Source organism: Lethenteron reissneri, chromosome 26, assembly GCF_015708825.2.
Source record: "Lethenteron reissneri isolate LAM-NWPU_2019-01 chromosome 26, ASM1570882v1, whole genome shotgun sequence".
Classification (NCBI taxonomy): domain Eukaryota; kingdom Metazoa; phylum Chordata; class Hyperoartia; order Petromyzontiformes; family Petromyzontidae; genus Lethenteron; species Lethenteron reissneri.
Window position 1 is genome coordinate 21,171,562 of NC_083804.1, and position 27,647 is coordinate 21,199,208.

General features: G+C 42.8%; 1 protein-coding gene and 1 long non-coding RNA gene across 3 annotated transcripts in view; one reads left to right on the forward strand and one right to left on the reverse strand.

Moving 5' to 3' along the window:
- Positions 1-8,521: 8,521 nt before the first annotated feature.
- Positions 8,522-26,070, reverse strand: SRPRA (SRP receptor subunit alpha). Its single transcript, XM_061560536.1, has 14 exons — positions 25,850-26,070; positions 24,633-24,716; positions 22,259-22,422; positions 21,076-21,221; positions 20,334-20,502; positions 18,514-18,634; positions 17,870-17,994; positions 17,653-17,765; positions 16,956-17,042; positions 16,299-16,471; positions 13,070-13,283; positions 10,653-10,816; positions 10,442-10,540; positions 8,522-9,163 (listed from the first exon to the last, which is right to left on the reverse strand). The coding sequence occupies exons 1-14, from the start codon at positions 25,964-25,966 to the stop codon at positions 9,035-9,037; spliced, it is 1,905 nt and encodes a 634-aa protein (XP_061416520.1). The 5' UTR covers positions 25,967-26,070; the 3' UTR covers positions 8,522-9,034.
- LOC133347858 (uncharacterized) overlaps positions 18,939-27,647 on the forward strand; it is a 50,299-nt gene continuing 41,590 nt past the window's right edge. For both annotated transcript variants that reach the window (XR_009755752.1, XR_009755753.1), the window contains exon 1: positions 18,939-19,061. This is a non-coding gene — a long non-coding RNA (uncharacterized LOC133347858). The remainder of the gene's footprint in view (positions 19,062-27,647) is intronic.

Below are 27,647 nucleotides of genomic sequence, written 5' to 3' on the forward strand. Positions count from 1 at the left end.
ATTTTGTACGATTGCCCACTGACAAAGAAATGATCAGTCTATAATTTTAATGGTAGGTTTATTTTAACAGTGAGAGACGTATAATGTATAACATTTATGACATGCGTTTTTCTGGATCTTGTTGTTGTTATTCTGTCTCTCACTGTTCAAATAAACCTAACATTACATTCATAGACTGACCATTTCTTTGTCAGAGGGCAAACGTACAAAATCAGCAGGGGATCAAATACTTTTTTCCCTCACTGTATATAGCTCAGTTACCTGGTAACATAAAAATTGTAAAAAATAAAGTTAAAACTAGGAAATTGCTGCTTACTCCGAGCTGTGTAACCACACTTCGCACAAGATGTTTACTGTGGCATTGGCTTTGTTGGAAGTTCAACAAAGCCTTTATGACATACAGGACTGCCCTTGTGAAATGTGAATCTTTGAATATCATCAGCACTGCAGTGCACGTACATATCAACACTGCATACCAGATCTTGATACGCAAATCATTACAGCGTAAGTATAGACTGGACGTGGATGGGTGGTACAGTGGTTAGCACACTGCGCTCTGAATCAAACCTGACATGAATACCCTGGCAAGTAATATCCAAACCGCTCCTGCCCCCCCAAACTTGCCAACCCGCACTGACGGGCATGGTGACGTATGGTCGACAACACGTGACCAACAAGGCTTGTAGATTGACCTTGGTCTCTAAGTGATGTAGATGGTGCTCTATGCATCGTGTCCACAATGTCCCATTGGCTCCACCTTTTAAGTAACATATGACTGAATGTACAGTAAATTAAAAGGAACAAGAGCATTTAAATATAATTATAATGTTTATTTTATACTACAAATCATGGTGTCTCACAAACATCACAGAATTAACATGTATTTACCTATGCGTCAAGTGTGTTTATGATCTTTCGCATGCCAGAGGGTAATTCTGTGTTTTTACCAATTTCTCGTAAACACCCGCTCCGCTCGAAAAGTACCGCAATCACGTTCCATAAGTCGAAATGAATTTCCCCATTAACCGCTGAAATTACCGTGCGTAAGAAGTTTGAGGGTGAAATTTCGCTCAGGTCATGTCTGGGAGCAGTTCCAAACTCCATTGTTATTATCCTTGTTTACATTCAGTGAATTCATTGGAATTTCATTCATGGGGCAAACGTGCCACCTCTGGTACATCCACTTTTGCTAACGCGTTAAAGCGTGTCACTTTGTATGGCGGTAGGTCATCACCAGAGGTTGCAGTTTGTTAAGCGGAGGCCAGTCGTTTGATTTTTTGACAACGCTGTGGATGTCTTCCCTGGTTTAAATGGAGGCGGTGGTGGTTTCGATGCATAAGTGACTTGCTCCCACCCCCCCTCCGTCTCAATTGTCGTGCCGGGGAGATGGAGTCCAGTGTGCTCACCATCGCATCCACTGCAGCTCAGTGTTCACCCGCGAGTAATGTGAGGGCAGACAAACGATTCAGACACGTGGTAGTACTCTCCCGTTGGCCGCAGCTGTCTGGGTATCGATTTGCACGTCACTCGAAACCAGAAGCAGCCCTCGGCATGTTGGACAAGACAGACGCACGGGACGCCTCTCCCGACGCTCTTACACTCTCTCTCATACTTTCCCCCACTCTCTGTCACAATCTCACACTCTCTCTCACACTCTCCAGAGCCTCCAGTGGAGCAGAACGCGCGCAACCTTACGACCTCGCACAGTTCCTGAACGAGCCCTTGTTCTGCAACGGCATCTTCCAGGGGATTATATGAGAGAGGACCCTGGCTTTACGCCTCACATCAGCAGGGCTGCGGACAGTCTTCCACCTCGTGCAGGCCCACCAGCGCAAGTGGAAGACCGCAGCTGAGATCGCCAGCACCGCTAGGGGACTCCGACTCCGCTCCACGCTCGCCGGGGAGAAGCTGCTGCGGGACGTGCCCCGCGCCACGAAGGAGCTGCGCCTGAAGCTGGAGGTGCTGGGGGATGGTGGTGGTGACCCTCCCCCACCTCCTCCTTCCCCGAGTTGTGTGTCTCCTGCGTGCAGCCCCCCGGCCGCAGCGACTCCGGCAAGCTACTGAAGCTCCGAGGCTGCAGGAACGTGCCCCTGAAGAGCGCCCCGAACAGAGCGCTCTACACGTGCTGCGTAAAGGCGCTCTGCACGTGCTGTGTCAAGGCGCTCTACACGTGCTGTGTCAAGGCGCTCTACACGTGCTGTGTCAAGGCGCTCTACACGTGCTGTGTCAAGGCGCTCTACACGTGGCTGCGTCAAGGCGCTACATTCCCGGGACCTGGCCGACCTACCGGACACTAAATGGAGAGACCATTTCTCCCCCCTCATTGCGGCCGCCCCCCAGTGGAAACAAATGTACAAGTCTCCCCCGTAGCCAAACGCTGCGGTGACCTCCAGTGAAGATTGGCACACTGCACGTTGCCATCGGCCGTGTGGCTCAGCCGAATCTCGCCAGGGGTAACAGACTTGTGCATTTCCTGCGGTGCCAGGGAGGATCTGCCCCACCAGTACTTACGCTGCCAGCTCCTCAAACCAATGTTCTGCCTTTTGGGGGACATCTTAGGGAAACTGGGGGTGCCCTTTTACAACAGCAGCTTCGTATATGGGGCGCCTGACCTGGCTAACAAGCGCCATGACCTCGCCAACTTCGCCTGTGCTCAGGCGAAGTTGGCGGTGTACAGAACGAGGAAAAAGATGCTGGAAGGTGACACTGACGGCTGCTCCGTGCTTCCAGTGTTCAGGGGCCTGCTAAAAGCGCGGCTCCGGCTGGAGCACGCGTACCACACACATGGCGGTGATGTGCGCGTCTTTTTCGAACGCTGGGGGGGCCGGAAAAGCCCCTCTCTGTACCAGCGTGGACGGCACCCTCGTGTTCACCTTCTGAAGCGCTCGCTCGTCACCGTGGCGTGCGCGATGACAACCACCACACTCTCTCACATCTCTCACACTTTCTCACATCTCTCACACTCTCTCACACTCTATAACACTCTCTCTCACACTCTTTCACACTCTCACACTATCTCTCACATTCTCTCTTACACTCTCTCGCACTCACACACTCTCTCACGATCTCTTTCTCACACTCTCACACTCTCTCTCAGACTCTCACACGCTCACACTCTCTCTCACAATCTCATCTTTCACACCCTCTCTCACACTCTTGCCAATATGAATCAAGGAACCGTTCCAAACTTCTGCCATCTCCATCTGGAAGGTCGTTTCAATACAGTACGTCATTAGCCACAACAGAGCAAAGTCATTGCTTAATTAGCACTGCAATTAGTTAAATGATAATTTATACCACTCGATTGTGACTTCTAACCACGCAAGCGTTCACTCACCTATAGATGATGCATTCACACAACAAATGGAGCATGTAATGTGATCAACGACCTGCTAGCATATCATCTTCTGTGGAGAGTGGCGGTGGTGGAGTGCACTTATGGAACCTGGACACGGATAGCATTAGTCGTGAGACGCTATCGGAACCGGTTCGCCTGGGTCCCTGCTTTTCACCAACCCGCACTGACCAGCATGTGTGAAGTACGGTGCGAAAGAAGTTCGACATACATACATACATGGTCAAACAACCTCGACTACCGGCATCGAGTGGACTGACACAAGTCAGTTTTTTTTTATTTTATTAATACATGCTCAGAAATACAATAAAAAACACATTTTTAATAACTCCACACCGAAGCTTGGTGTAAGAGGATAATACTAATCCTTGTTAATTGATACAATTTTCATTAAGGCTTTGGGCACAACAATGCTAATGTATTCAAAATGTACACACGTCACAGTAAAATTGTATCCCTCCTGAAAGTTCACCTGAACTTTCTTTTCTCAAATCCTAAGCGAGTATCTACTTCAATATATTATTGTTTTGGGTTGCATCTTTGCGGTTTATTTTTTTATTTTTCGAGGCACGAAGAAAAACCTCCAGAAAATTAGTGATGAGATGTGTATCTTCTTCAAATTAATTCCCATTGGAGCATTATGGGTAAAATATATGGGCTAAACGTATGTATTGTATAAGCAGAGCTCCGTTATCCTGGAAGGAACCTCTGGTTACACCAGCCCACAGGGGATTATTGTGTCCGTCCGTCTGTCGTGCAGGGAGGGGCTGGGTGGGGAGGGTGTGGAAGGGCTGGGTGGGGAGGGTGGGGAGGGGCTGGGTGGGGAGGGTGGGGCTGGGTGGGGGCTGGGTGGGGCGGGGCTGGGTGGGGAGGGGCTGGTCACCCCGTGGTGCCATTATACAACTCAACGTTGAACCTACTCACGCCGGCTTGTGCCCGCCCTCACAGTCGGGCATATTTGCGGAATCCACCACGCCGCCGTTGACCCTGGCCACTGACCGAGCAACCCAACGTTCCTACCAGCTCCCTCCGCAGGAATGTGTTTGTCTCCAAATAAAAATGTTACTCCTTTGGCTTATTGGCTTAATTCCAGACTAATGTTATAAAGCAGTATTTGTTTATACAGGCAAATGTTGGACCAGATTCGAATTTCTGGATTTCATCAGCAATCAGACTTGTTAAACATAAGCTGCTGTATTTCCAGACTATTATTGGCAAGAGCACTGCACATAAAACATGGGACCCGGTTCAATGGAAAAAGCAATACAGAACCAAACACAAACTTACATGTTCAAGATTAGTTAGAACGTCTTGAAATACATTATGTAAGCATTCCATTACAAAAAAAACACGTTTTACAGATAAACTTAATTTACTTAAAAACTTTACCAATAACACATTTCGTAAATTATAATTTGACACATTACATATCCACAGTGCTTTACGAAATAATATTGCCATGTGCTGCTGCTGTTACCACGTTCTCTGGATTACGAGACGCACTTATACCCCTATTTTAAACCAAAAATTGGGGGTATGTCTTATAAAGTTTGGCGTGCTGTCTTACTGGAGCGTCTTATGATCTGGAGGATATGGTAGCAGCATCAGGAGAGGAAACGGATGCACCCTGTATTAAACCCTTACCCAGAAGCTCCGCACATACAGATTAAAACAAAATCCACGTCATACCCACCTCGCCAGAATATTTTGGTGACCCAGTTCGCTCTTGCAAATAAGACGACCTTGAACTCTCCTTTGTCACATTTCAAAACAAAATCAACGTAACAACTGCATAAAAATCTGGCACGTTGCCCGCATACTCACCGTGTCCTCCTTTAAATCGCACTACAAGGGTTACAAGTGCATCTTATATATAATGGGTCCCGAGAATACGGGTGCAATGAGTTCGTTTCTCGGTGACGGGACGAGTGGCTTTGGCAAAGCAGGCAGGGTAAGCGACGCCCGAGGTAGTGAGTTGGCGATAATTGCGCACGCTTCCATCTCCATATAGACTTGCTTCCAGCAAACGTGGCATCGCGAGGGCTTTTCCAGACACAGTCACTGGAAGCATTTCTACAGAGAGACGACGCGCCGGCTCCACGTTGTGGAGTTCGCGACCGCCTGAGTCGAGGCGCTCAACGCAAACGCACCGCGTCGTCATTTGCAACATCATCAACGCGCGTGCAGTGCTATCTATCGCCGTCAAAACCTCACGGCGGCTCACGTGATGCCACAATCCATCTCGCTCCTGCGTTCCATCTCCATCGCGGCCGTCACCTCCTCTTCTGCGTGTTAATTCCGTCCTGTTTGGCCGGCTGCCCACACGGTTCTGACCATCTCCTGGCCAGCTTCACTTGCCTTCCTTGACAAGTCAATATCATTGTCCTCGAACTGACGTTTGTCCCTGGATTTACTTGTTCTTATTCAGATTTCTCCACTTTTGTACGTGTGCTGAACCTCTTTCGCACCGTACGTAGCTAACCGTGCTAATCAGAGGTGCGGGGGAAGGACAACAAAATCAACACAAAAGCAGTTCTAAAGACACGAGTTTTCAAATCTAACCTATTAGCTCCAATAGCTTCCTAATATCGGAAGGAAGCGCGTTCCAGACGGCCGCAGAAGCGCATCTGAAAGCGCGCGATGCAGTGACCGTCTTTGTTCGATCGCGAGCACTTTTGCTTTACTCGTGAACACCACCAAGGTTCTATGAATGAAAAGATGCAAGACCCACGACGGTCCCGCCACCCGCGGCTACAGATCAAAGGCTGGGTTAGGTTTGATGTCTAGCATGGAGCTCCACGCAGCTCGCGCATGGCATCTCCTGGCCGAATATTGTATTGTAGAGAGTTTTTTTTATCGTTTCGTGCCGGTGCCTCTGAGTAATCATCCCGTTTCTCGTCAGATGACACCACCGCTCACTGCACGACCGTTACACCGCATCAGCTGGAATTTCCCTTAAATTGTTGTATGCGCAGTAAGTGTATGTGGAACTTCAGATGATAATATAATTTGTATAACTGTTCAAGCTGAAAAGCCAAGAAATAATAAAATTAGGTCTTACCTGCAATTTGTGCGAATAGTTACGTAGTGTGTACACTTCAATGCATGAAACACAGACATTTGACCGCGTAATATACAATTCAGATATACAGTATTTTAATTTACTTATAAGCGTGAAATAAGGGTATAGTCTTACTATTATTTACATTTGACTGTACATATATATTCTTGGTTCTTTACCGAAAGAACCAAGAATATGAATCCCTGCAGTCTCGAAAGCTTTCAATTGTACATATATAGTTTGCTACTTATAACAGATACTGATTGTAACAGATTTAGTTAGCACATATGCTGAAGACTTAAGACAAACACATTTTCACGTGGCTGGGCGGATATTTACGCTTATATACAACATTGTATAAGTTAGAAACATACATATGTATACAAGTAAAGTTCTGTATACATTTACATATATAAAACACTTTCAAGATAAACCTATAGGGCTAACCATTAAGATGATCATGACGTTGGACTTGGATTGCTCTAATCAATACACACACGCAGAGGCACTTTGCTGATTTGTATTCTGAGTTAATATGCAATCTAATCCTCTGAAAGTCCATTAAAGTGTTGCGGCAGCTTGCATGTTGGCCGAGTGGACTGCCACGTTGAAGCGAGTCACTCAGTGTCACATTGCCCAACCCCGAGACAAGCCACTCACACCGGTTAAGTGGGCTTATTTTACATCACCGGAAATCCACAATTGCATTATCGTACTGTACATAAAAGCATCGCGAGATGATATTACGATTATTTTTTAGAGAACGCGGAATATGAATCGTGGTCAACTTTCTCAAGCAGCTGCACACAACCAGGACAAGTTTACCGCTAAAAGCGAAATGTTAGGCGATCGTTATTCAAATACAAAGTTGTAGTAAACGAATTCCTGAGATCCGAGCACGTTTAACAAAAGTCTCACGTGCTGCTGAACAAAAATCGATAGGCACCCACCTGCTTCGTTAGCTTAGGAATGATCTATTAAACACGATATATTAAACATCTTTGAACCGTGAAGTTTTGATCAAAAGATCCCAGAGATCGAGGCCGGCTCAGTGAGAGGAAGTGAAGTGAGGCGGAGAGGCTTTATAAAGGCTATAACCCGCTCCGCCCTTGCTGCTCTCTGCAAGTGTGCTCTGACTCAGGAATGAGTCATGGGAAAAATCCACACTCTCCCCTAAAGTAGCGTCTCTTCCTGGAATCGTGAAGTCTCCTTCAACGGTTTCATTTCAATGCCCCCCCGCCTCCCCACACCTCGGTTCAAAGTCCCAGTAAATCAGCTTCGTTTGCTCATCTCCTGTCATTGTAATGTGGCTATATTAACACACCATGTCTTCAGTTTAGGAGCTGATGTAATGCTCGGGCCTGACATTTTAGCAGTGATATCAAAAAGCTGTAAAACCACCAGCTGATCTCATTTTAACTTTACATCAGATGACGTGCTTTGATATACCATTAGTACATAGAGAGTTTAACACGTAGGCTTTCGCGACCAATATTATTCATATAGGTTTTTGGGTTAGATCGCGTTATTTATAAATGTGTCGTAACCCTCCACCACCCGACACGGCCAAACAGTAAAAAATGCGTCACGTTTACAAAGGACAAAACAATTCACTTCTTTAGCTAAAGAAGTGAGATATCTGGCGGCTAAATAAGTCCTTTGTAAACGTGACACGTTTTACTGTTTGGCCGTGTCGGAAGGTGGAGGGTTACGACACATTTATAAATAACGCTATCTAACCCAAAAACCTATAACACAGAGGACCTACATTTATTTTCATGACAATTGGAGCCGGTGTAGCTGCCGTGTATGGTGGCATACCCCTGTAATCCAGATTGACTGGTGAATAAAATTTGTGAAACTGCAAATTCTGCTGGGATGGCCTGATGGCAGTACAGCAAATCGATTGAATTGGCTTTCAATGCTAAACAGAAGGCAAGTCTCCTGAAAAGATTGACACTCAAAATATAAATTGGCCATTATAATAAACGTGTTTTTCCAAACAGAATCAAAGTAATGTATAATCAGGACTTATGCACTGTTATTGATCTTTACATTAAGCTGAAAACAATGCAAAATTGTTAATAAGTGACAACACAAGGTAATTCGTTCATGATTCTTTTATTTCATTTTTTCTGCCAACAGAAAACCATTTTTCTTAACAAGTTTTCACTGGCACAACATGTGAGCAGAAAAATAAAATCATGCTTCTGTCCACGTCGGTTAACGTATAGCGGTGGGTCAAAGAAACCAACTACACGAGTTGAAGTGCATTAAAGAAAACTAAACACAACCCAAATGAGAAATGATCCATAATGTCCAATTTAATCAAGGTGGAATTACTATTTTAGGAATTAAAATGCAATCTTTATAAGCATAATAACATTCAAACGTTTTGCTGACAAATATAAATTGCTGATGATTATAAAGTACTTTTTTTAATGGTTAACAAGTTTATTACCAGCGCAAAACTTGAAAACCTATCTCTGAACGCAGGGCTTTTTGTGTAATTTTATCAACAAACGCAGTTAATTTCTTCACTTTTCAGCGTACGCTTATTTTTTTCTTTCATGTTGCCACCATTGCAGACAAAAACCCCGTGTCCGAGAAGTTTGATTTCATGGTTTCATGAGGGCATGCACCACGGACTCGACGTCAAGCCTGCGCAGGTCACAGTACGTCTGTCCGGTGCCCACAAACACGATGGGTTGGCCTGTGATGTAGGTCATGGAAACCGCTGCCCCCACCTGGCAAAACAGATGTCAAACATGACAAAGTATTATACATACAATATACAAAACTATTACACAAAAGTTTTTTTTTTATTTTACCAGGTAAGGGCCACTGAGCTATATAGCTCTTTTACAAAAGCGACTTGGCCACAAATGATCACTAAAAGAAGTGGCTTACCACGTGCAAAATTTATAGCAGCCAAATACTCTAAATGCATGTTTCTGAATGGAGGGAAACCTGAGGACCCAGAGAAAAATCCATGCGACCATGGGGAGAACATGCCAACTTCAAATATACAGGCGTCAGGGCCGGGATCAAACCCACAACCTCCTGTATATCAGGCGATGTCATTAACATCTCGTCACCGTGGCATGCGATCTCACACAGAACGTGTTACCAAATTGAAGACATTGAATACCAAAGATGGGGATGGAGGGGATGGCATTTATTGTTAGTGCACTGCGATAAGAACCCTGTAACTTACTTTCGATTACCAGTTCTAGATTGCCCCACACCTCTTAATCAACTCAATGATTAGTGTGATCTATGGTCAAGGATCCCCCATGACGGTATAGTGAAGCTTTGAACCAGCAGTGGATTTACAGAGCGTTGTAAACTATTATATTTAACTGTAGTGCCGTAGATGGGCCACGCTTACTGGCAGTGGTAGACGAGGTCCATCTGCAAGGGTACCCCGTACCGCCAAGGGGGGGGGGGGCGGCGGGGGATCTATGATCCCACACAACGCCACCCCTCGATGGGGACCCCAGACAGTTAATCCCCTCGGCGCCACCAACGGGGGTCTGCGCGGGATCTATGATCCCACGCAACGCCACCCCTGGATGGGAAAAGGGGCATAAAAGGGGACCTCCCCAGCCGATCGGGACGAGTCACAGCTCAAGACCCAAGACCAGCCAGCTTAGGACCCTGGACCCCCTCGCCCCGCTTGTCCTCGTCAGGGCTGGGACGCTGTGCGGGCCAGTGGTGGGACTCTGGGACTCCCGGCTCGACGCCCTTGTAAGGGAGAGGTCCGAGGAAACCAGAGTCTAGACCCGCACCTTGGCTAGGTTGGGTCAGGTAGCCTCCCCTAGGGTAGTTGTAGCTGGAGGACCCGAGAGCGTAGCCAGTGTCAGGCATGCTATAAGTAGGCTGTGTCCCTAGGCTGTAACAGTGTATCAGGACTGTTGGAGTGGTGTATTGTAATAAAGAAGTTGCATCTACAAAGTGTCTCCGGAACCCATTACATAACTATTAATTACATAAAATAACTTGCGTGAGTGGAAATCAATTACCTTATCATCAATGGTATCAAATTTGGTGAGAACAATGCCATCAATCAGTCGGGGCTTTTCCATGTGCGAGTTGTCAGCCAAGGCCCGGTTAAACTTAACCTGGATAACAGAATCGTTCACACATGAGTCAGTAAACAAAGGAACGTTTCTGACAAAACTATTTTACTTGTACTTAAACGTACACTGCGCAGCATAGCTATGCATTCATTACCAGCTGATCCACAGCCTCATTGCCGACAAGGGCCTCCCCCACAAACAGCACCAGATCAGGAATGTTGACAGCAATTAGTTTGGCCAGGGCCACCATCAGGGGAGTGTTGTTCTGCATGCGGCCGGCAGTGTCCACCAACACCACGTCCACACCTTGAGTGGCGGCTACATACACAGAGGATAAAAATACACAGACAACATTAAGATGTCATGTATATTATCATTAAAGTTTCGGGGATTCAGAACAATATTTTATTCAAGGATAGTTAACCAGTAGTAGTACTGAGAAGTTGGCTTTCAATCCCAGGTCATTGTATTATAAAAACAAATGTCTCAAGTTGAGCAAATGTTACAGATTCAGCCTGGTTTCAAACCAATGAAACAATGGCGCACATTTCTTAAATACCCCATGACTGTCCACCAAGCTGTGTAAGTTAGTCGATCTGTAGGTCACGTACTTGTGGAGTAATGTGTCGATACTCTTACCTCTTCCAAGACATCTGACCAGCATGGATCAGTAGGTTAAAATACCATCTAGAACTTTCTAGAGCACCCCTCTAGTCGAGGCCATTATGCCAGTAGCGGTATGAGCAAACAAATGCAGGGCTACACTTTTATCGACCAAATGAACACGCAGCAAAACATTGGATAACATTAAAATATATTTGAATCAGAAATATTAATTTACTCAAAATACAGCTATGGAGCGACCAACACGGACTCAACTGCACTATTAAATTGTGTATTTTAATGGCTGTGTAAGATATTTGATGGGCATTAGACAAAGGTCTGTGAGACTTCTTGGTCACAGTCCCATATTATCTGCTCCTCTGAGGGCATAGCTTAAGAAGAAGAAAAAGGCTTCACGATATCAAGTTCAGATATAATAGTAACACTTTTAAACACTGAATTAAACAAGCAAGCCACCAGAGGACAGCTGAGGGCATTTTTCAGCTGTTCTTCAAATCTTCAAAATGTTATTTTATTTAGGCTCTTGGACCTTTTGGGAATTACATTTCAGTATAAGAATCCTAAAGAGTATGGTACGACAGAGACCGTTTTAGCAAACCACAGTTATTAAATAAAATGTGTTTACATTTTTAAAAAGTTTTATTGAGCTAAGTATTGCTTTGCACCTCAGATTAGCACAGTTGGCTACGTACGGTGTGAAAGAAGTTAAACATACGTAAGATTTATTATGTTTTATTTTTATTATTTTATTACTTCTCTTCTACGTGACTTTACCGAAAGAACCAAGAAGATGAATCCCTGCAGTCACGAAAGCTTTAAATCGAAATTTATACGTAAGATAGTCGTATTGTTATTGATGTGGTCTTCAGCGCGTGCACTCTGTTGGGTTTCTGCTCGACTAGTGCTAATCGCGCTTCCCATGCGCCACCACCATATGGCGCTGTGTGGAAAAAGTCCCCTTGCTTTGCCGTAGCAAAAAAAAAAACTGTAATTTTAAAATCGTAATATTGTAAAAACGACATGTGCTGGCAATGAGGATTTTGCACGCTGCAAGTTGGCAGGAGCTTCCACTTAATGCAATATATATGTAAATAAGGGTGTCGATTAAGGAGACTGGGAAGCATATACAGTAAAAGCTTGGATTGCGAGCATAATTCGTTCCGGAAATATGTTTGTAATCCAAAGCACTCATATATCAAAGCACTCGTATATTAGTTGTGATCACGTGACGCTCGGCAGACAAAGCGTATACACGTACTACTCGTATTGCAAGACTTCGCTCGTTTATCAAATTAATATTTATTTAAAAAATTTGCTCGTCTTGCAAAACACTCGCAGACCAAGTTACTCGCAATCCAAGGTTTTACTGTACATGATTCTCAACTGGTTAAAAGCATATCTGTAGGAAAACAATTCAAATTAATAAAAGTTTTCATCCAATTAAGCACATTTAAATGGTTTTAAAATTACATGAAAAACGGCCAAAACGCCATATGAACACTCACATTATTGAATAACTACATTGTGAAAAAGATGTGACTGTGCTTATAAGCATGAGCAATTGACCAAAAATAACCGTATGACCAAGATGCTGTAAGCAGATCATCATCACCATGGTTAACTGATGACATCAGCTGCTACACCACCACCTATCGAGAAAGTCAAAAAATTACAGTGCAATAATAAACGTAGACGCAGAGGAATGCGTCTAAGCACTGATGAGTTGAAAAATGTACTATGTGAATTCAACGGAAAATAACTTAATTATTTTATAAGTACCTTATTTAATGCAATTATCAAACATGTGCATGGCATGTAGAAATGACCATATCCCACTACAGACACAGCAGGTGGATAGGCCAGCTTTGTCAACGAGCGACAACAACTTGTTCACATGAACAGCAATGGTGCATCCTTTGCGGCGACATCACTGCTGCTGGGCCTCACCAAATTGCTTGGCTTCCATGGCGATGCCGGCGGCATCCTTCCCGTAGCCGCGCTCAAATAGCTGAACCATGGGTCGACCCCCGTGGTTCTCGGGAGGGTGGAGCGCACTGAGGTGGCGTGTGTGCGTACGCAGTTGCTCCACAGCGCCCGCTCGGAAGGTGTCACAGGCGGCCACCAGTACGCTGAATTCGTTCTCGATCAGCCAGAAACAAGTCTGCAGGGGCGATAATGAAAAAACTAAACGTGAGCACGAAATGCTAAATCGATGCGTTTTTTTGTAACAGATTACAAAAAAACAATTACACTACGCGATAATTATGGTGGCCTTCATTGTAAATACAATACTTTGACACTATATTTGTAAAAAGAATTACGCATACTCTTTGGTTCTTTCGGTAAAGTCACGTAGGTAGAAAAAATAATAGATCACGACGTTTCGATCGCAACACAAGCGACCGTCTTCAGGTGAGAGAGAAAAAGCTACTAAAACAAATTCTCACGTAGGGCATGCCATATAGGCACGCAAGTGGATAAAGTGTGGTGTTTACACTATGAGATCTCTTTTACCAGTGGCAAAATATAATAGTAGGTTTTTACCCTTTTAACTGGTACAAAACTGACACCTTTATTCAAGGCATCATGTTTGCAATGACCACAACACAAGTAGTCAAAAAAAGCAAACAAAAAGAAGCAACTCTGATAAGGATGATAATATGCACTGTCCTTGAAGTTGTTTGGCCCACACCCGAGACGGCTTTCTTTAGAGCCTAGTCCCCATTGGTGTAGGGCCAGATGACACCAGAAGGCGTACAACTCAAACACAGTGCAATATCAGAGTATTGAGAGCTCGGGTTAAGCATTTACACTATGAGATCTCTTTTACCAGTGGCAAAATATAATAGTAGGTTTTTACCCTTTTAACTGGTACAAAACTGACACCTTTATTCAAGGCATCATGTTTGCAATGACCACAACACAAGTAGTCAAAAAAGCAAACAAAAAGAAGCAACTCTGATAAGGATGATAATATGCACTGTCCTTGAAGTTGATTGGCCCACACCCGAGACGGCTTTCTTTAGAGCCTAGTCCCCATTGGTGTAGGGCCAGATGACACCAGAAGGCGTACAACTCAAACACAGTGCAATATCAGAGTATTGAGAGCTCGGGTTAAGCATTTACACTATGAGATCTCTTTTACCAGTGGCAAAATATAATAGTAGGTTTTTACCCTTTTAACTGGTACAAAACTGACACCTTTATTCAAGGCATCATGTTTGCAATGACCACAACACAAGTAGTCAAAAAAGCAAACAAAAAGAAGCAACTCTGATAAGGATGATAATATGCACTGTCCTTGAAGTTGATTGGCCCACACCCGAGACGGCTTTCTTTAGAGCCTAGTCCCCATTGGTGTAGGGCCAGATGACACCAGAAGGCGTACAACTCAAACACAGTGCAATATCAGAGTATTGAGAGCTCGGGTTAAGCATTTACACTATGAGATCTCTTTTACCAGTGGCAAAATATAATAGTAGGTTTTTACCCTTTTAACTGGTACAAAACTGACACCTTTATTCAAGGCATCATGTTTGCAATGACCACAACACAAGTAGTCAAAAAAGCAAACAAAAAGAAGCAACTCTGATAAGGATGATAATATGCACTGTCCTTGAAGTTGATTGGCCCACACCCGAGACGGCTTTCTTTAGAGCCTAGTCCCCATTGGTGTAGGGCCAGATGACACCAGAAGGCGTACAACTCAAACACAGTGCAATATCAGAGTATTGAGAGCTCGGGTTAAGCATTTACACTATGAGATCTCTTTTACCAGTGGCAAAATATAATAGTAGGTTTTTACCCTTTTAACTGGTACAAAACTGACACCTTTATTCAAGGCATCATGTTTGCAATGACCACAACACAAGTAGTCAAAAAAGCAAACAAAAAGAAGCAACTCTGATAAGGATGATAATATGCACTGTCCTTGAAGTTGATTGGCCCACACCCGAGACGGCTTTCTTTAGAGCCTAGTCCCCATTGGTGTAGGGCCAGATGACACCAGAAGGCGTACAACTCAAACACAGTGCAATATCAGAGTATTGAGAGCTCGGGTTAAGCATTTACACTATGAGATCTCTTTTACCAGTGGCAAAATATAATAGTAGGTTTTTACCCTTTTAACTGGTACAAAACTGACACCTTTATTCAAGGCATCATGTTTGCAATGACCACAACACAAGTAGTCAAAAAAGCAAACAAAAAGAAGCAACTCTGATAAGGATGATAATATGCACTGTCCTTGAAGTTGATTGGCCCACACCCGAGACGGCTTTCTTTAGAGCCTAGTCCCCATTGGTGTAGGGCCAGATGACACCAGAAGGCGTACAACTCAAACACAGTGCAATATCAATCAACTTCAAGGACAGTGCATATTATCATCCTTATCAGAGTTGCTTCTTTTTGTTTGCTTTTTTGACTACTTGTGTTGTGGTCATTGCAAACATGATGCCTTGAATAAAGGTGTCAGTTTTGTACCAGTTAAAAGGGTAAAAACCTACTATTATATTTTGCCACTGGTAAAAGAGATCTCATAGTGTAAATGCTTAACCCGAGCTCTCAATACTCTGATATTGCACTGTGTTTGAGTTGTACGCCTTCTGGTGTCATCTGGCCCTACACCAATGGGGACTAGGCTCTAAAGAAAGCCGTCTCGGGTGTGGGCCAATCAACTTCAAGGACAGTGCATATTATCATCCTTATCAGAGTTGCTTCTTTTTGTTTGCTTTTTTGACTACTTGTGTTGTGGTCATTGCAAACATGATGCCTTGAATAAAGGTGTCAGTTTTGTACCAGTTAAAAGGGTAAAAACCTACTATTATATTTTGCCACTGGTAAAAGAGATCTCATAGTGTAAATGCTTAACCCGAGCTCTCAATACTCTGATATTGCACTGTGTTTGAGTTGTACGCCTTCTGGTGTCATCTGGCCCTACACCAATGGGGACTAGGCTCTAAAGAAAGCCGTCTCGGGTGTGGGCCAATCAACTTCAAGGACAGTGCATATTATCATCCTTATCAGAGTTGCTTCTTTTTGTTTGCTTTTTTGACTACTTGTGTTGTGGTCATTGCAAACATGATGCCTTGAATAAAGGTGTCAGTTTTGTACCAGTTAAAAGGGTAAAAACCTACTATTAAAGTGTGGTGTGTTTCTGCACAAAGTTGTAGTTCACCTTGGCAAGGTTGGTTGACTTGCCGACACCATTGACACCACAAAAGGTGATGACGTAGGGCTGCTTCTTCTTTTTCGCTTCAATCACGTCACGCAGAATGTTAACGTGACGCTTTGGTTGCAGGATTTTCAAGAGTGAGTCTTGCAGAGCCTGCTTCACGGTCGACGTGACCGCTAAATGAAAGAGGGGACACCAAGAATATGTCGTTAAATAATGTAGCACAGAACACAGAAATAAAGCAAACAAGTGCTGAGCAGGACTCATCTCTGTATGGCATCTAATGTTTTCTCAAAGGACACATGCAGATGTAATTTACACTTGCAACTACACCGGAGTAAGAGTTAAACTGAAAACGTTAGCAATGTATTGTGAATACAAGGTGATATCAATCACTACCTTTATAGCTACTGGACCGCATTTCCAAAGTATTGCATCGTATGCTTACATCTTATGAGAATGTAAGGTGTCTTTTAGTAGAATAGTGGACACACACACATTACTACTGCTCAGGCCGGCATATTGCCATCATCAATAATATAGATGTTAGTTGCCAAGAAGCAATTCCCTCAGGATGCCAATATCCTCATAATTAATGTATAATGTGATAATCCGGAATGAAGTAAACATTTATTCCACTGCATAACAATGTGTACTTACTTTTGAAAGTTCCCAGAACTTTTCCCTCGAGCTTATTTGCCACAGATTCACACAGCTGCGATGAAATTTCTGCGGCAACATTTTTGGCTGAGGTGGTGGGGAAACAAAGAGAAAATGTAAAAATGAAACTCTGATCTTAATATTATGCAATTGTATTCTTGCATGTGGCAACATATTAGGAAACTAAATGCAATTACAGTAATCCCTCGCCACTTCGCGGTTCAAGCTTCGCGGCCTTAGTGCATCGCGGATTTTTCGAACTGATTTAAAGGCCTCATTATACCTGTGCAGTAACACCATCATCATCATCATTCATCATCACATTCATCGAACTGCACAGGTCTGTCATCATCGTCATTGTCATCGTCATCGTCATCATTACTGGAGTCAAGTCTCAAGATACTACTGTGATTTGTGAGTGTAGAACACCATTATACATATCGTATGAGAGAGAGAGAGAAAGTGAATGTATAATATTAAGGTTTTATAATTAAATAGATTTAAGTAAAATATATATAAAGTATAAATATACATATTTTAAACATTCTGGTACCCACACACACATAAACAGAAATTCATAGGGGGCCAATCCTACTTCGCGGATTTTCACCTATCGCGAGGGGTTCCGGTCCCCATTAACCGCGATAAACGATGGATCACTGTAATGTTCTGAATAGGTCCTGTTTTAAACTCTGACCAATGAGATGATCCTTCATCTTCTCCAGCACAGGCTCCAAGTCTTCTCTGGTCAGGCTCTTGGATCCCACAAGGCCTTTGAGCATGCCAAACACTCCTCCTATACCTCGGCCACTGGAGGAGCATATGGGAACGGACTCGCATACATAAAACAAATCTAGACATGTGACATAAAAATTTGTCTTTGAAAAAAAATTTTTTGTCAGAAATGTGCATACCTTTGTTTGTTAGATTTTTGCTTAACTACCACTTTCTCCACTTTTTCCACTTTATCCTCTTCCTCTTCAATATTCTCATACTCCACACTTGGCAGGTCTCCTATTCTCCTTCCCACCATTTCACGCTGGTCATGTAGTTCACAGGACACAAGCCACAACATTAAATCAAAAGCAACCTGCACCTACTACTGTAATATGCAACAAAAATAAAAAATATACCTGTCTGTAGTTTTACAACAGCAGTATATCATGACTTAGTTTTTCCTCTCCATAACGCACAATGACAACCAATATAAAATAATATTCAGGTTTGTATGTATGTTAAACTTATTTTGCAATGTATGTTGCCAAACGTGCTAATCAGAGGTACGGGGTAAGAACAACAAACTAAACAAAAATCAGTTTAAAAAAAATTAGATTTAAATCTAGATGATTTAAAAGTGCACAGCACCAGTGGCTTCCTAGCATCAGAAGAGCCTGCCAGACAGCTGCAGACATGCACCTAAAAGTGCACGATTCAGTGACCATCTTTGTTCAATGGCTAGTCAAAGTTCACGTGATGATGAGATTAGCAAGGTATTGTGGGTTCAGGTTTACAATATGACGTGTTTGTTGGTAAGGATTTTGAAATTTGCAGAACTCACAGACTCTGGTGTAGAGATGTCTTCTGTGCCGGTGTTTTCTGTTGGACCGTAGGATAATCCTTTCACAGGCTTGTCATTGAAATCCCACACACGGTCCGTTTTTGTTGGCTTTGGAGCTTTCCTGGTCACCATCAAGTGTGAGAAACCAAGGCCCCATTTTAAAACCTATACAGTTAGCTTAAGGCTAATGGAAAATTGGCTTCAGATTCTCTCACTAATAACTTTAAATTTAAGTGCTAAATATTCCACAATACAAAACAATCTATATATATAAAATCGTTCATGTCTGTGTGTCTGTGTGGACTGCACTTTCATTGGACGGCGGTTGCCCCTGGCAACGGCTAGCCACGCCTTCGCCGCTTTCATTGGACGGCGGTTGCCCCTGGCAACGAGTAGCAACTTTTCTCCGCGGGGTGGACGCCATTTTTAATAGCGCGGGGGGGGGGGGGGACCGGCACCCGTACCCAGCGTTCGCCGGGTGCGAAAATCAGGCAAGGCGGGAGGCTCTGCACGGTGCTAGGCCTCGACACCCAACACGCCACTCTGAGGTAAATTCATACAAATTTCACGTCCTCTACAGAGTGGCGAGGGAGGCAGAGTGGCGAGGGAGGCAGAGTGGCGAGGGAGGCAGAGTGGCGAGGGAGGGACTCAGCCTCAAAACGAGTAACTGGTGTGGCGTATTAACATCGCCACTGGGGAGACAAAGGCGGCCGGGCGTGGTGGATACAAGTCCCGGGCAAAGCCGGGTCATGACTATGTGTGTATGTGTTTATGTGTATGTCTGTGTGTCTGTATGTATGTGTGTATGTATGTGTCTGTATGTGTTTGTGTGTATGTATGTGTGTGTCTGTATGTATGTGTGTGTGTATTGTGTATGTGTTTGTGTGTATGTATGTGTGTGTTTGTATGTATGTGTATGTTTGTGTGTATGCATGTGTGTGTATGTGTTTGTGTGTATGTGCGGTTATGTATGTGTGTGTATGTGTGTGTCTGCAGCAAGCGCGTGTATGTGTACCTATGGACGCGCGCGCGTGTGTTGTGTAGGGGGAACGGTAGTGTAGTGCTTAGCGTACTGCCTGTGTCTATGTGTGTGTGTGTGTGTCTGTGTGTGTGTGTCTGTGTGTGTGTCTGTGTGTGTGTGTCTGTGTGTGTGTGTCTGTGTGTGTGCGTGCGTGGTGTGTAGGAGGAACGGTAGTGTAGTGCTTAGCGTGCTGCCTGTGTGTGTCTGTGTGTGTGTGTGTCTGTGTGTGTGTGTCTGTGTGTGTGTGTCTGTGTGTGTGTCTGTGTGTGTGTCTGTGTGTGTGCGTGTGTGGTGTGTGGGGAGCGGTAGTGTAGTGGTTAGCGTGCTGTCTGTGTGTCTGTGTGTGTGTGTCTGTCTGTGTGTGTGTTCTGTGTGTGTGTCTGCGTGTGTGGTGTGTGGGGAGCGGTAGTGTAGTGGTTAGCGTGCTGTCTTTGTGTCTGTCTGTGTCTGTCTGTGTGTGTCTGCGTGTGTCTGTGTGTGTGTGCGTCTGTGTGTGTGAGGAGCGGTGGGTGTAGTGGTTAACGCTACGCTGCGCTACCAACCCGGCGAACCGAGTTAGATTCCCGCTCATGGCCACCACCGATCAAGATTATTTGAACCTCACATAGGTCGACTCAGCCTCAAACGAGTAACTGGTGTGGCGTATTAACATCGCCACTGGGGAGACAAAGGCGGCCGGCCGTGGTGGATACAAGTCCCGGGCGAAGCCGGGTAGTACAGCTAGTCTAATATAAAAATAAATGGTAATGAACACTGCTAACATAAAAAAAAAACATGTATTTCACAAACACACACTCACGTCTTTTTGGTAATTTTCTTTTTGTTTGCCTGTTTTCTGAAAAGTTCCTCTGGTTTTTTAAGAATGTTCTCCTCAAATATTATCCCATTGGAGCTGCGATCGCCATTTGCAGAAACCTTGGGCGTGGATTCAGGAACAGGAGACTTCAAGATCTGCGATTCTTTTCCATCTACAGCAAAGAATGTGAACAATTAATATATTAATGTCTACAATTTATTTGTCTATAAACATTCCATTTAAACAAACATTAAATAGGTTATCACATTATTTGTATTAACTGTATATAAATGAGAATCCGTTGTAGAGTATAATCGCTATAACTAAATTCTCTGTACTAAAACAAAGGGGAGATATTTAGGTATTTAATTATGTATATATTTTTTAATTCCCATAAACCATTCTCTCATGTGTCCTGCATTCATTGGCACGCCATAGGCATGCTTTTAACAAGCACCTCAATATGCAGCAGTTAGGCACTGAAAAATTTAGTTTTAATTAAATGTGTCCCTGGTCAGTCCCTATTAAAGACAAACTAACATACCAATTGCAAATGTAACATTTAGAGTGGTAACGAGGCATTGGGAATTAGTCGCCTGCTCACATCTGTGGCAATTTATATGGAAATTTAAATTTTTAAATTAAGATAGTGTATGTGCTAAGGACATTGCACAAGGGTACGGTACAAAGGATGATATGAAACACTACCCTCGCAGTAAAATACTTTCTTCTCAAGCACACTTACTTTCGTTCTTGGCTGCTTTTCCTTTCTTGGTCTCCTTCTCCCCAGTAATTTGAATCATCGACTTAACCGTCTTCTGAGACTTTAGGGACTGTTCATATGTCTTCATCACAGTTGGGAAACTCATTTTACTAGTTTCTGTGGCCTCCCTTAAATTATAAGGGGAAGAATGAAGGAAAAAAAAACCCCACAAAATTTTAAAGAAAACGTACATAAAAGTATTCCAAGATAAAACCCAAAGCATAACTAAAATTTATGCTTTCACACCACTGAATCTATTCAGCGACACGATTTTTTTTGTTATGTAACACTGAACATTATGCATAAAAAACTCAATGAATTTATTTCTAAAGGACACCATTACATACATATAAGTCCATTTCATCTGCTAGTATGTCAAAATGTTTACAGACGAGTGCATATTGTTAATGTAACAGGAGTAATTATTCACGTGAAACATCAAACAATGAAATCCAACCACGTGTGCATCAGCTCAACGACTGCTAAGCCCATAAAGTAATTGCTTAAATTGAACATTGTTTTTTATATTTACAATGTCAAATTATATTTTTGACAAATTATCACTCCACTGCAATGCTTACCCTTTTATGGTCAGCTAAGATTTTTATATGGATAGTGTTATCATATGTATAATGTTCCAGAAATTCTAATTTCCCAGAAATGATAGAAAACCTACATTTTAGAAAGCCTTAAAACTATGCCATGAATACAAAAAAGTGTAACAATACGAACTTATCCTGATTCACTGTGATCATTGTACTGAAGTGATGGCCTACATAGCAATCCATTAATGGGATCAAGGATGGCAAAAAATATCCCATCCTAATAGTGACATTCTGTCATGCATGTGTGCTTTGGTCGTATATTCTCTACTTTGAAAACTGTCGTGTGTATTTTAAGCAAAAAAAAATACTTAATTTATATGCCTCTAGACATGTTTCTGTAAACATGTTGAATGCATACATTGTTTTCATTGGCCGTAGTATGTACTCATTAATATACTATTCAAATTATACTCCTGTTAAGCTTTAGAGATGATATAAAAGTTAGAAAATATTTTAACAATATTAATAACCCAATGTTACAGTAGAGTACGATTAAATAATGTAATTGAATACACTTAACGCCTACATTTAAAATTGTCCAACAGAGCAGCTGTACTTACCAAAGCATTCTCTGAAAATCAGCAGAGAACTCAAATGAGCCATTTATGAGCCCCAGCACGCCTTTCTGTTGCAGCTCATTGCGGTATTTGTCCCGAAACTCCTTGTGGATATCATCCACAAACTTATCAACGTACGTGAGGGTGAGGATCTTCTGGTAACCCACCTATGGAAGTCAAAAAAACGAAAATCTGAAAACAGAACATATCGGTGCTAGACCTGGGGTCAATTATGAACAATTAGAGCAACAATATTAGTTGAAATCACAATAATTACATTGTGATTTCAATGTGTTACACTTGACACAATTACAATTGACCCTAGGTCTGTCCTGCGGCTCCGTGCTCCCTAACAATGCGTATATAGTCCTTTGTCAAACCACGGTCCCATGCTGTCAGTCATGGATTTTTTTTTAACCATACTTCACCATAATGGTGCTTGTTGCTCAAGGGGGGAGCCTAGGATCGGTTCAGGTATCACCAAATTCTGGTGTGAGCTGTGACCCAAAATGAAACACAAATAGTTAGGTTCATGGTTTAGTGCAAGGACCACTACGTCACCCCAACAATATAGTCCATTATTCAACTCCTGATTGTCCAAAATAATGGGGGGGGGGGGGAGTGTTGGCCTGGGTAAAAACCAAAACATGGATCATGAAAAGTTTTAAATTAACCTATAAATATGTATGTATTCTTTAAGTACACATTGTGTTAAACATATGTATCAACCCATACGACTAACCCGTATTCTTGTACAGAGAAATTGAGTTTTCTGGTCCATACGGTGTACGGCCGTTTCAATACGAGCAAAACTGTTTTTGTCTAATTGTTTGCATTTCTGCCTTGTGATGGAGCTTTGCAGGATGAAAGTTGAGATTTATAAGGGTAAAGGGTGACCAATAAGGTCTGAATTGGTCTGTAATAAGGTAGGCATTGATAAAGGGTTGACAGGTATGGTGCATTCATAATAAACGTTTTTGGGCTAGATCGCGTTATTTAGAAATGTGTCGTAACCCTCCACCACCCGACACGGCCAATCAGCAAAAAAGTGTCACGTTGACAAAAGACACATAGTTCACTACTTTAGCCCACAGGTGTGTTGAAGAGTGAATCCACAACATTTACAATTTTTGAGTACGACGTTTCGCTGGTAATTACATCCATGCCCCATCTGGCAATTCGCCAAAATTGTAAATGTTGTGGATTCACTCTTCAACACACTGGTGGGCTAAAGCAGTGACCTATTTGTCTTTTGTCAACGTGACACTTTTTTTGCTGATTGGCCATGTTGGGTGGTGGAGGGTCACGACACATTTATAAATAACGCGATCAATCCAAAAACGTTAATTATGAATAATATTGGTCGCGAAAGCCTACGTGTTAAACTGAGGTATGGTGTATAAAGACACAATGTGTAATGTCATTATTTCCAAAACAAATCGGTTTACTTGCTGACATGTTTATGGTCATCTGGGCACTAAAAACAGGCCCTCGATGAGGCGCAGCTAGTAATGAAACCATAGCACATGTGATGATATATATTTATTTTACAAGCACGGTTAATCCGTAACCCCATCCTGACAACCTTTTTTTCACAGAAATTATATAGTTTCAGGTCAAGTTCAGGTCATCATGAATGAATAGGTTCCTCTTTGGTATTTTAACCGTTACAAATAACCTGCAAAACATCTTTTTGCCTTTCAGCAATGTGCTATTTGTTTTAATCTCATTGAATTTTAATTTTATTTTCCCAAAATCTATTTCTTTCTCAACCTGCCATATTGTAAAAAGTTCCTGCTTCTCTGCTGATGCCATATGGAACGAGCTTCTAATTGACAGCAGTCCAGGCTGATTTAGATCACGTAGTCCACTGGTTCCAAACCTGTGGTCTGGAAGGCCGAACTCTTGCACATACAATTAAAAAAAAATACTTTTACCAAATGGTGGTTCACAGGTCTAGAAAGGTTAGGAATTATTGGCTTAATATTTCTCCAACTCTCTGGAGCATATGCAATTGTTAATCCTATTGTTACCAAGGTCTTTTAGATAACATTTTACTGTATTTTCTCACATTAATTCTACACCTTGAATATGTGCTTTTCTGCTGCTGCTGCCATATGGACCAATAATCACACATGTTATATACATTCCTTTGTCGATATTTAAAATTGTACCTACCTGTTTCTCTGGAACATATGTTTCACCTATCGTCGCCAAATCAGTTTTCTTTAAAGTTTTATTTATTTTTATTCGCGTGTATATTAAAACACCTTAAAATGTTCTCGACCGAACTCTTTTACAAACCGATTGTAGCGTGTTTTAATACACAAAAGCACTCCATACCAATTCGTATAATAAAAGCGAAGCATGTACTTACCACGAAGACAAGTTCGAACTCATTGTCCAACTTGTACTTTAGCATCAGGGCTTCATGACTAAAGGAGTTATTGCTGCCCTTTTCCTACGGAAGGGAAAAAGTCAAAGGATTAAGTGAACCCGAAAGGCCTGTCATGTTATGAATGTTTAAACAGCTTCCCGGGAAACTGAGCTCCTCCACTGGGCAACGAGAACACAAACTACCTTAGGCTTATTTTATTTCAACACATGAATTAATTAAGTTTTGAAGGAAAAAAACATCTCAACAACAAATAATAGCTTTAACACGTTTGACAGTACGCACGCACCTTGGCTGTGGGTTGCTGGCTAACAGGTATGACGTTTTGTTAAAAGATTACCATCACTGTTATAGATGTCATAACGTTTCTGTATATTTTTAACGAGCGACGGAACCTAGAGTTTAGTGGGATTTTTTTTCTTATCGACAACGCTTTAAATGCGTGTCGGACAGTCCGACGCGGACGTGACCATATTGGTAAATGTGCACAACGACTTGTTTTATTTAATTGTGTATTTCTTTCCATCATAACAACCCATGGATATTTAAGAGGCCAAAAACTAGTTGTTTAAAATACATCGAAACCAGTTTATTTGTTATCAATTTAATCGCACAGGTTGCTGGAGAACGCTCAATAAAGCATATAGCCTCGTGTTATCAGTGTTATTTACTTATTTTATGTCGAAACTTTGCATAATCACCAAGGAAAGCCCCAATGAGTCTCAAGGCATGTTTTAAAGGAGGACTCTTTCCAACATTTGGCCATTTATACTCCTGAATGATTAGTTTAAAAACGAAATAAGAACCGGACAGAGTCCACTGAAAAAGGGCGACATCCAAATGAGACCTAAGCCTCTTTCCAATCAAGACCTCGATGTTAAAATACAACATCAGTTCCTTGCCAATTTCCTTCACAATCGCCTGTATTTTCGTCTTCTTGAAAGACGTACCTCACGTACCATAGAACGTGCGAGAATGTTAAATGCAATTTTAAAAACAAAAACTGAAACAAGCACTGCCGTGATCGCCGACATCACCCACGTCATTTTAAGTCCACGTCACTCCATAGGCCATGGGGGCCTCGACCAAAGGGGATGGGGGGGGGGGTGGCTGGCTGGCCGGGGCGGCCCGACACAGGGAGGTAGGTGCCGGGTAGGCCGCTCAGGCGAGACCGTGGCTTCACCGGGGCCTCCTCTCACCTGCAGTATAACGCTCCGTATGAGAGCGTTGACGGGCTCCGTGAAGCAGCCGTTCACGCCTTGAAAGCACCATAAAACGATGCCGCCTTTACTGAATATCGTGAAAAAGTCCAACATTGTTACGTTGTTATTTGCGAGTGTTGTTGTTGCTGCTCGATGTTCAACCCTGTCGCGTCGCGACTCCAGTCGGCCCGGGATTTCCCCCCCCCCCGCGCGCCGCACCCCCCTCAACGTCACGTGCCGATTGACGTCACCGGTTACACAACGCGCGCCTCAACAAATCACGCCGCGTAAACGATTGCCACGTCATCCCACCCATCCCCCCCCCCCCCGCTCTCAATGACGTCATCGCATTGTGAATTGTGACGTCACCAGTGTCAGCGCTATACGAGTTGCTGCACAGTGATGTCATTACAATTTAATGACGTCATCGTGCAGGGAGGGAAACAGGTTATGCTCGGTGACGTCATCGGTCAGGTTTAGCTGTGACGAAAACCTCTGCGACGCAGACGGGCAATTGCCCAAAACGTCGCCTGTTAATAAGTATAACCCGTAAAAACAAAGTTTTTCCCTATAAATCCTTTATATGCGTGGCGGCTCGAGTCCTCTCGTCCTCTGGCTTGAGATGGCTGCCACCTATGGGTCAGATGATTGTCTGCCAGTATTAAGCAATTGGTAATTAAATATTTAATTTGTTTTCCCTAAACAGTGTAAAATTTTGGAAAAAATTTTTCACGAACATTAATTGTCTCGCACAACGAGTCTGTGTGCAAAATGTCAGCTCGATTGGATCACGGGAAGTGGATTAAAAAACGACCGAAAGATTTGCACGGTCGTAAGCAAGCAAGCACGCAAGCAAGCTAGCGAACTTAATATAAAGGATTTAAAAATAGACTGCGCTTGTGAATTTACTTGTAGGGCCGCGTTATTTAATGTCTGAACAATTATAGTTAAAGCAAAGACCTCACCGAGACGCCGCCGCCTCCAACGCCAATAATCCGCGTTTATCGGACCCTGTAATCCGCGGCACGGCGCAAGAGGTTTGATCAAATAATTATACAATAATCCAAATAATTATAATCCACGATGTTCTTTCTCTCTCGCGCGCCAATGCGATCTGCCGCGGATTGTGAGAAGAGCCGAGCGAATGATCTTTCAGAAGACATCAATATTTTGTGAAAAACGGCTCTCCAACGCAGCATAATCCCAATGAACGAACACATCTCAACAAATGCCCTCGAAGTTTAGGGTGCATCTTACCTTCGTGAGCATCTTATAATCAGGAAAATGTAGTCATTCCCTTTCGACATTTCAATGAACGCTATTTAATCATCCTATTCATACCGTCTCCGATTTAACTGACACGTTTAGCTTTTTCGGTTCGAGATAATGTTGATTCGAACATTATATATGAATTAGGTTCTAATCTAATAAAATGTGAACAAATATATATCTCAGAGGACTAAATACATTATAGCCTATGTAACTATATATCTCAATACGTTTAGATCACAAACGTGCATTTGTTTTCTAATTTAAAGGGTATTACATTTATAATTTACAACCCACAATAACATGGTAGAAGAAACGGATGAGACATTTTAAAAAATAACGTTAACAAAGGACAATTTCAACACGTTAAAATCACAAACCCAAGCACGCTGTCCATCTTGCGCTCATCAAAGCCCTGTGCACTCAATGAGCCTCAACAAGCAAAGAGTTGTCTGTGCTGTCATTCATGATATTTCCCTCGATATTACTGCACAATATTCACAGTTTAATCGTGATAGGTGTATAT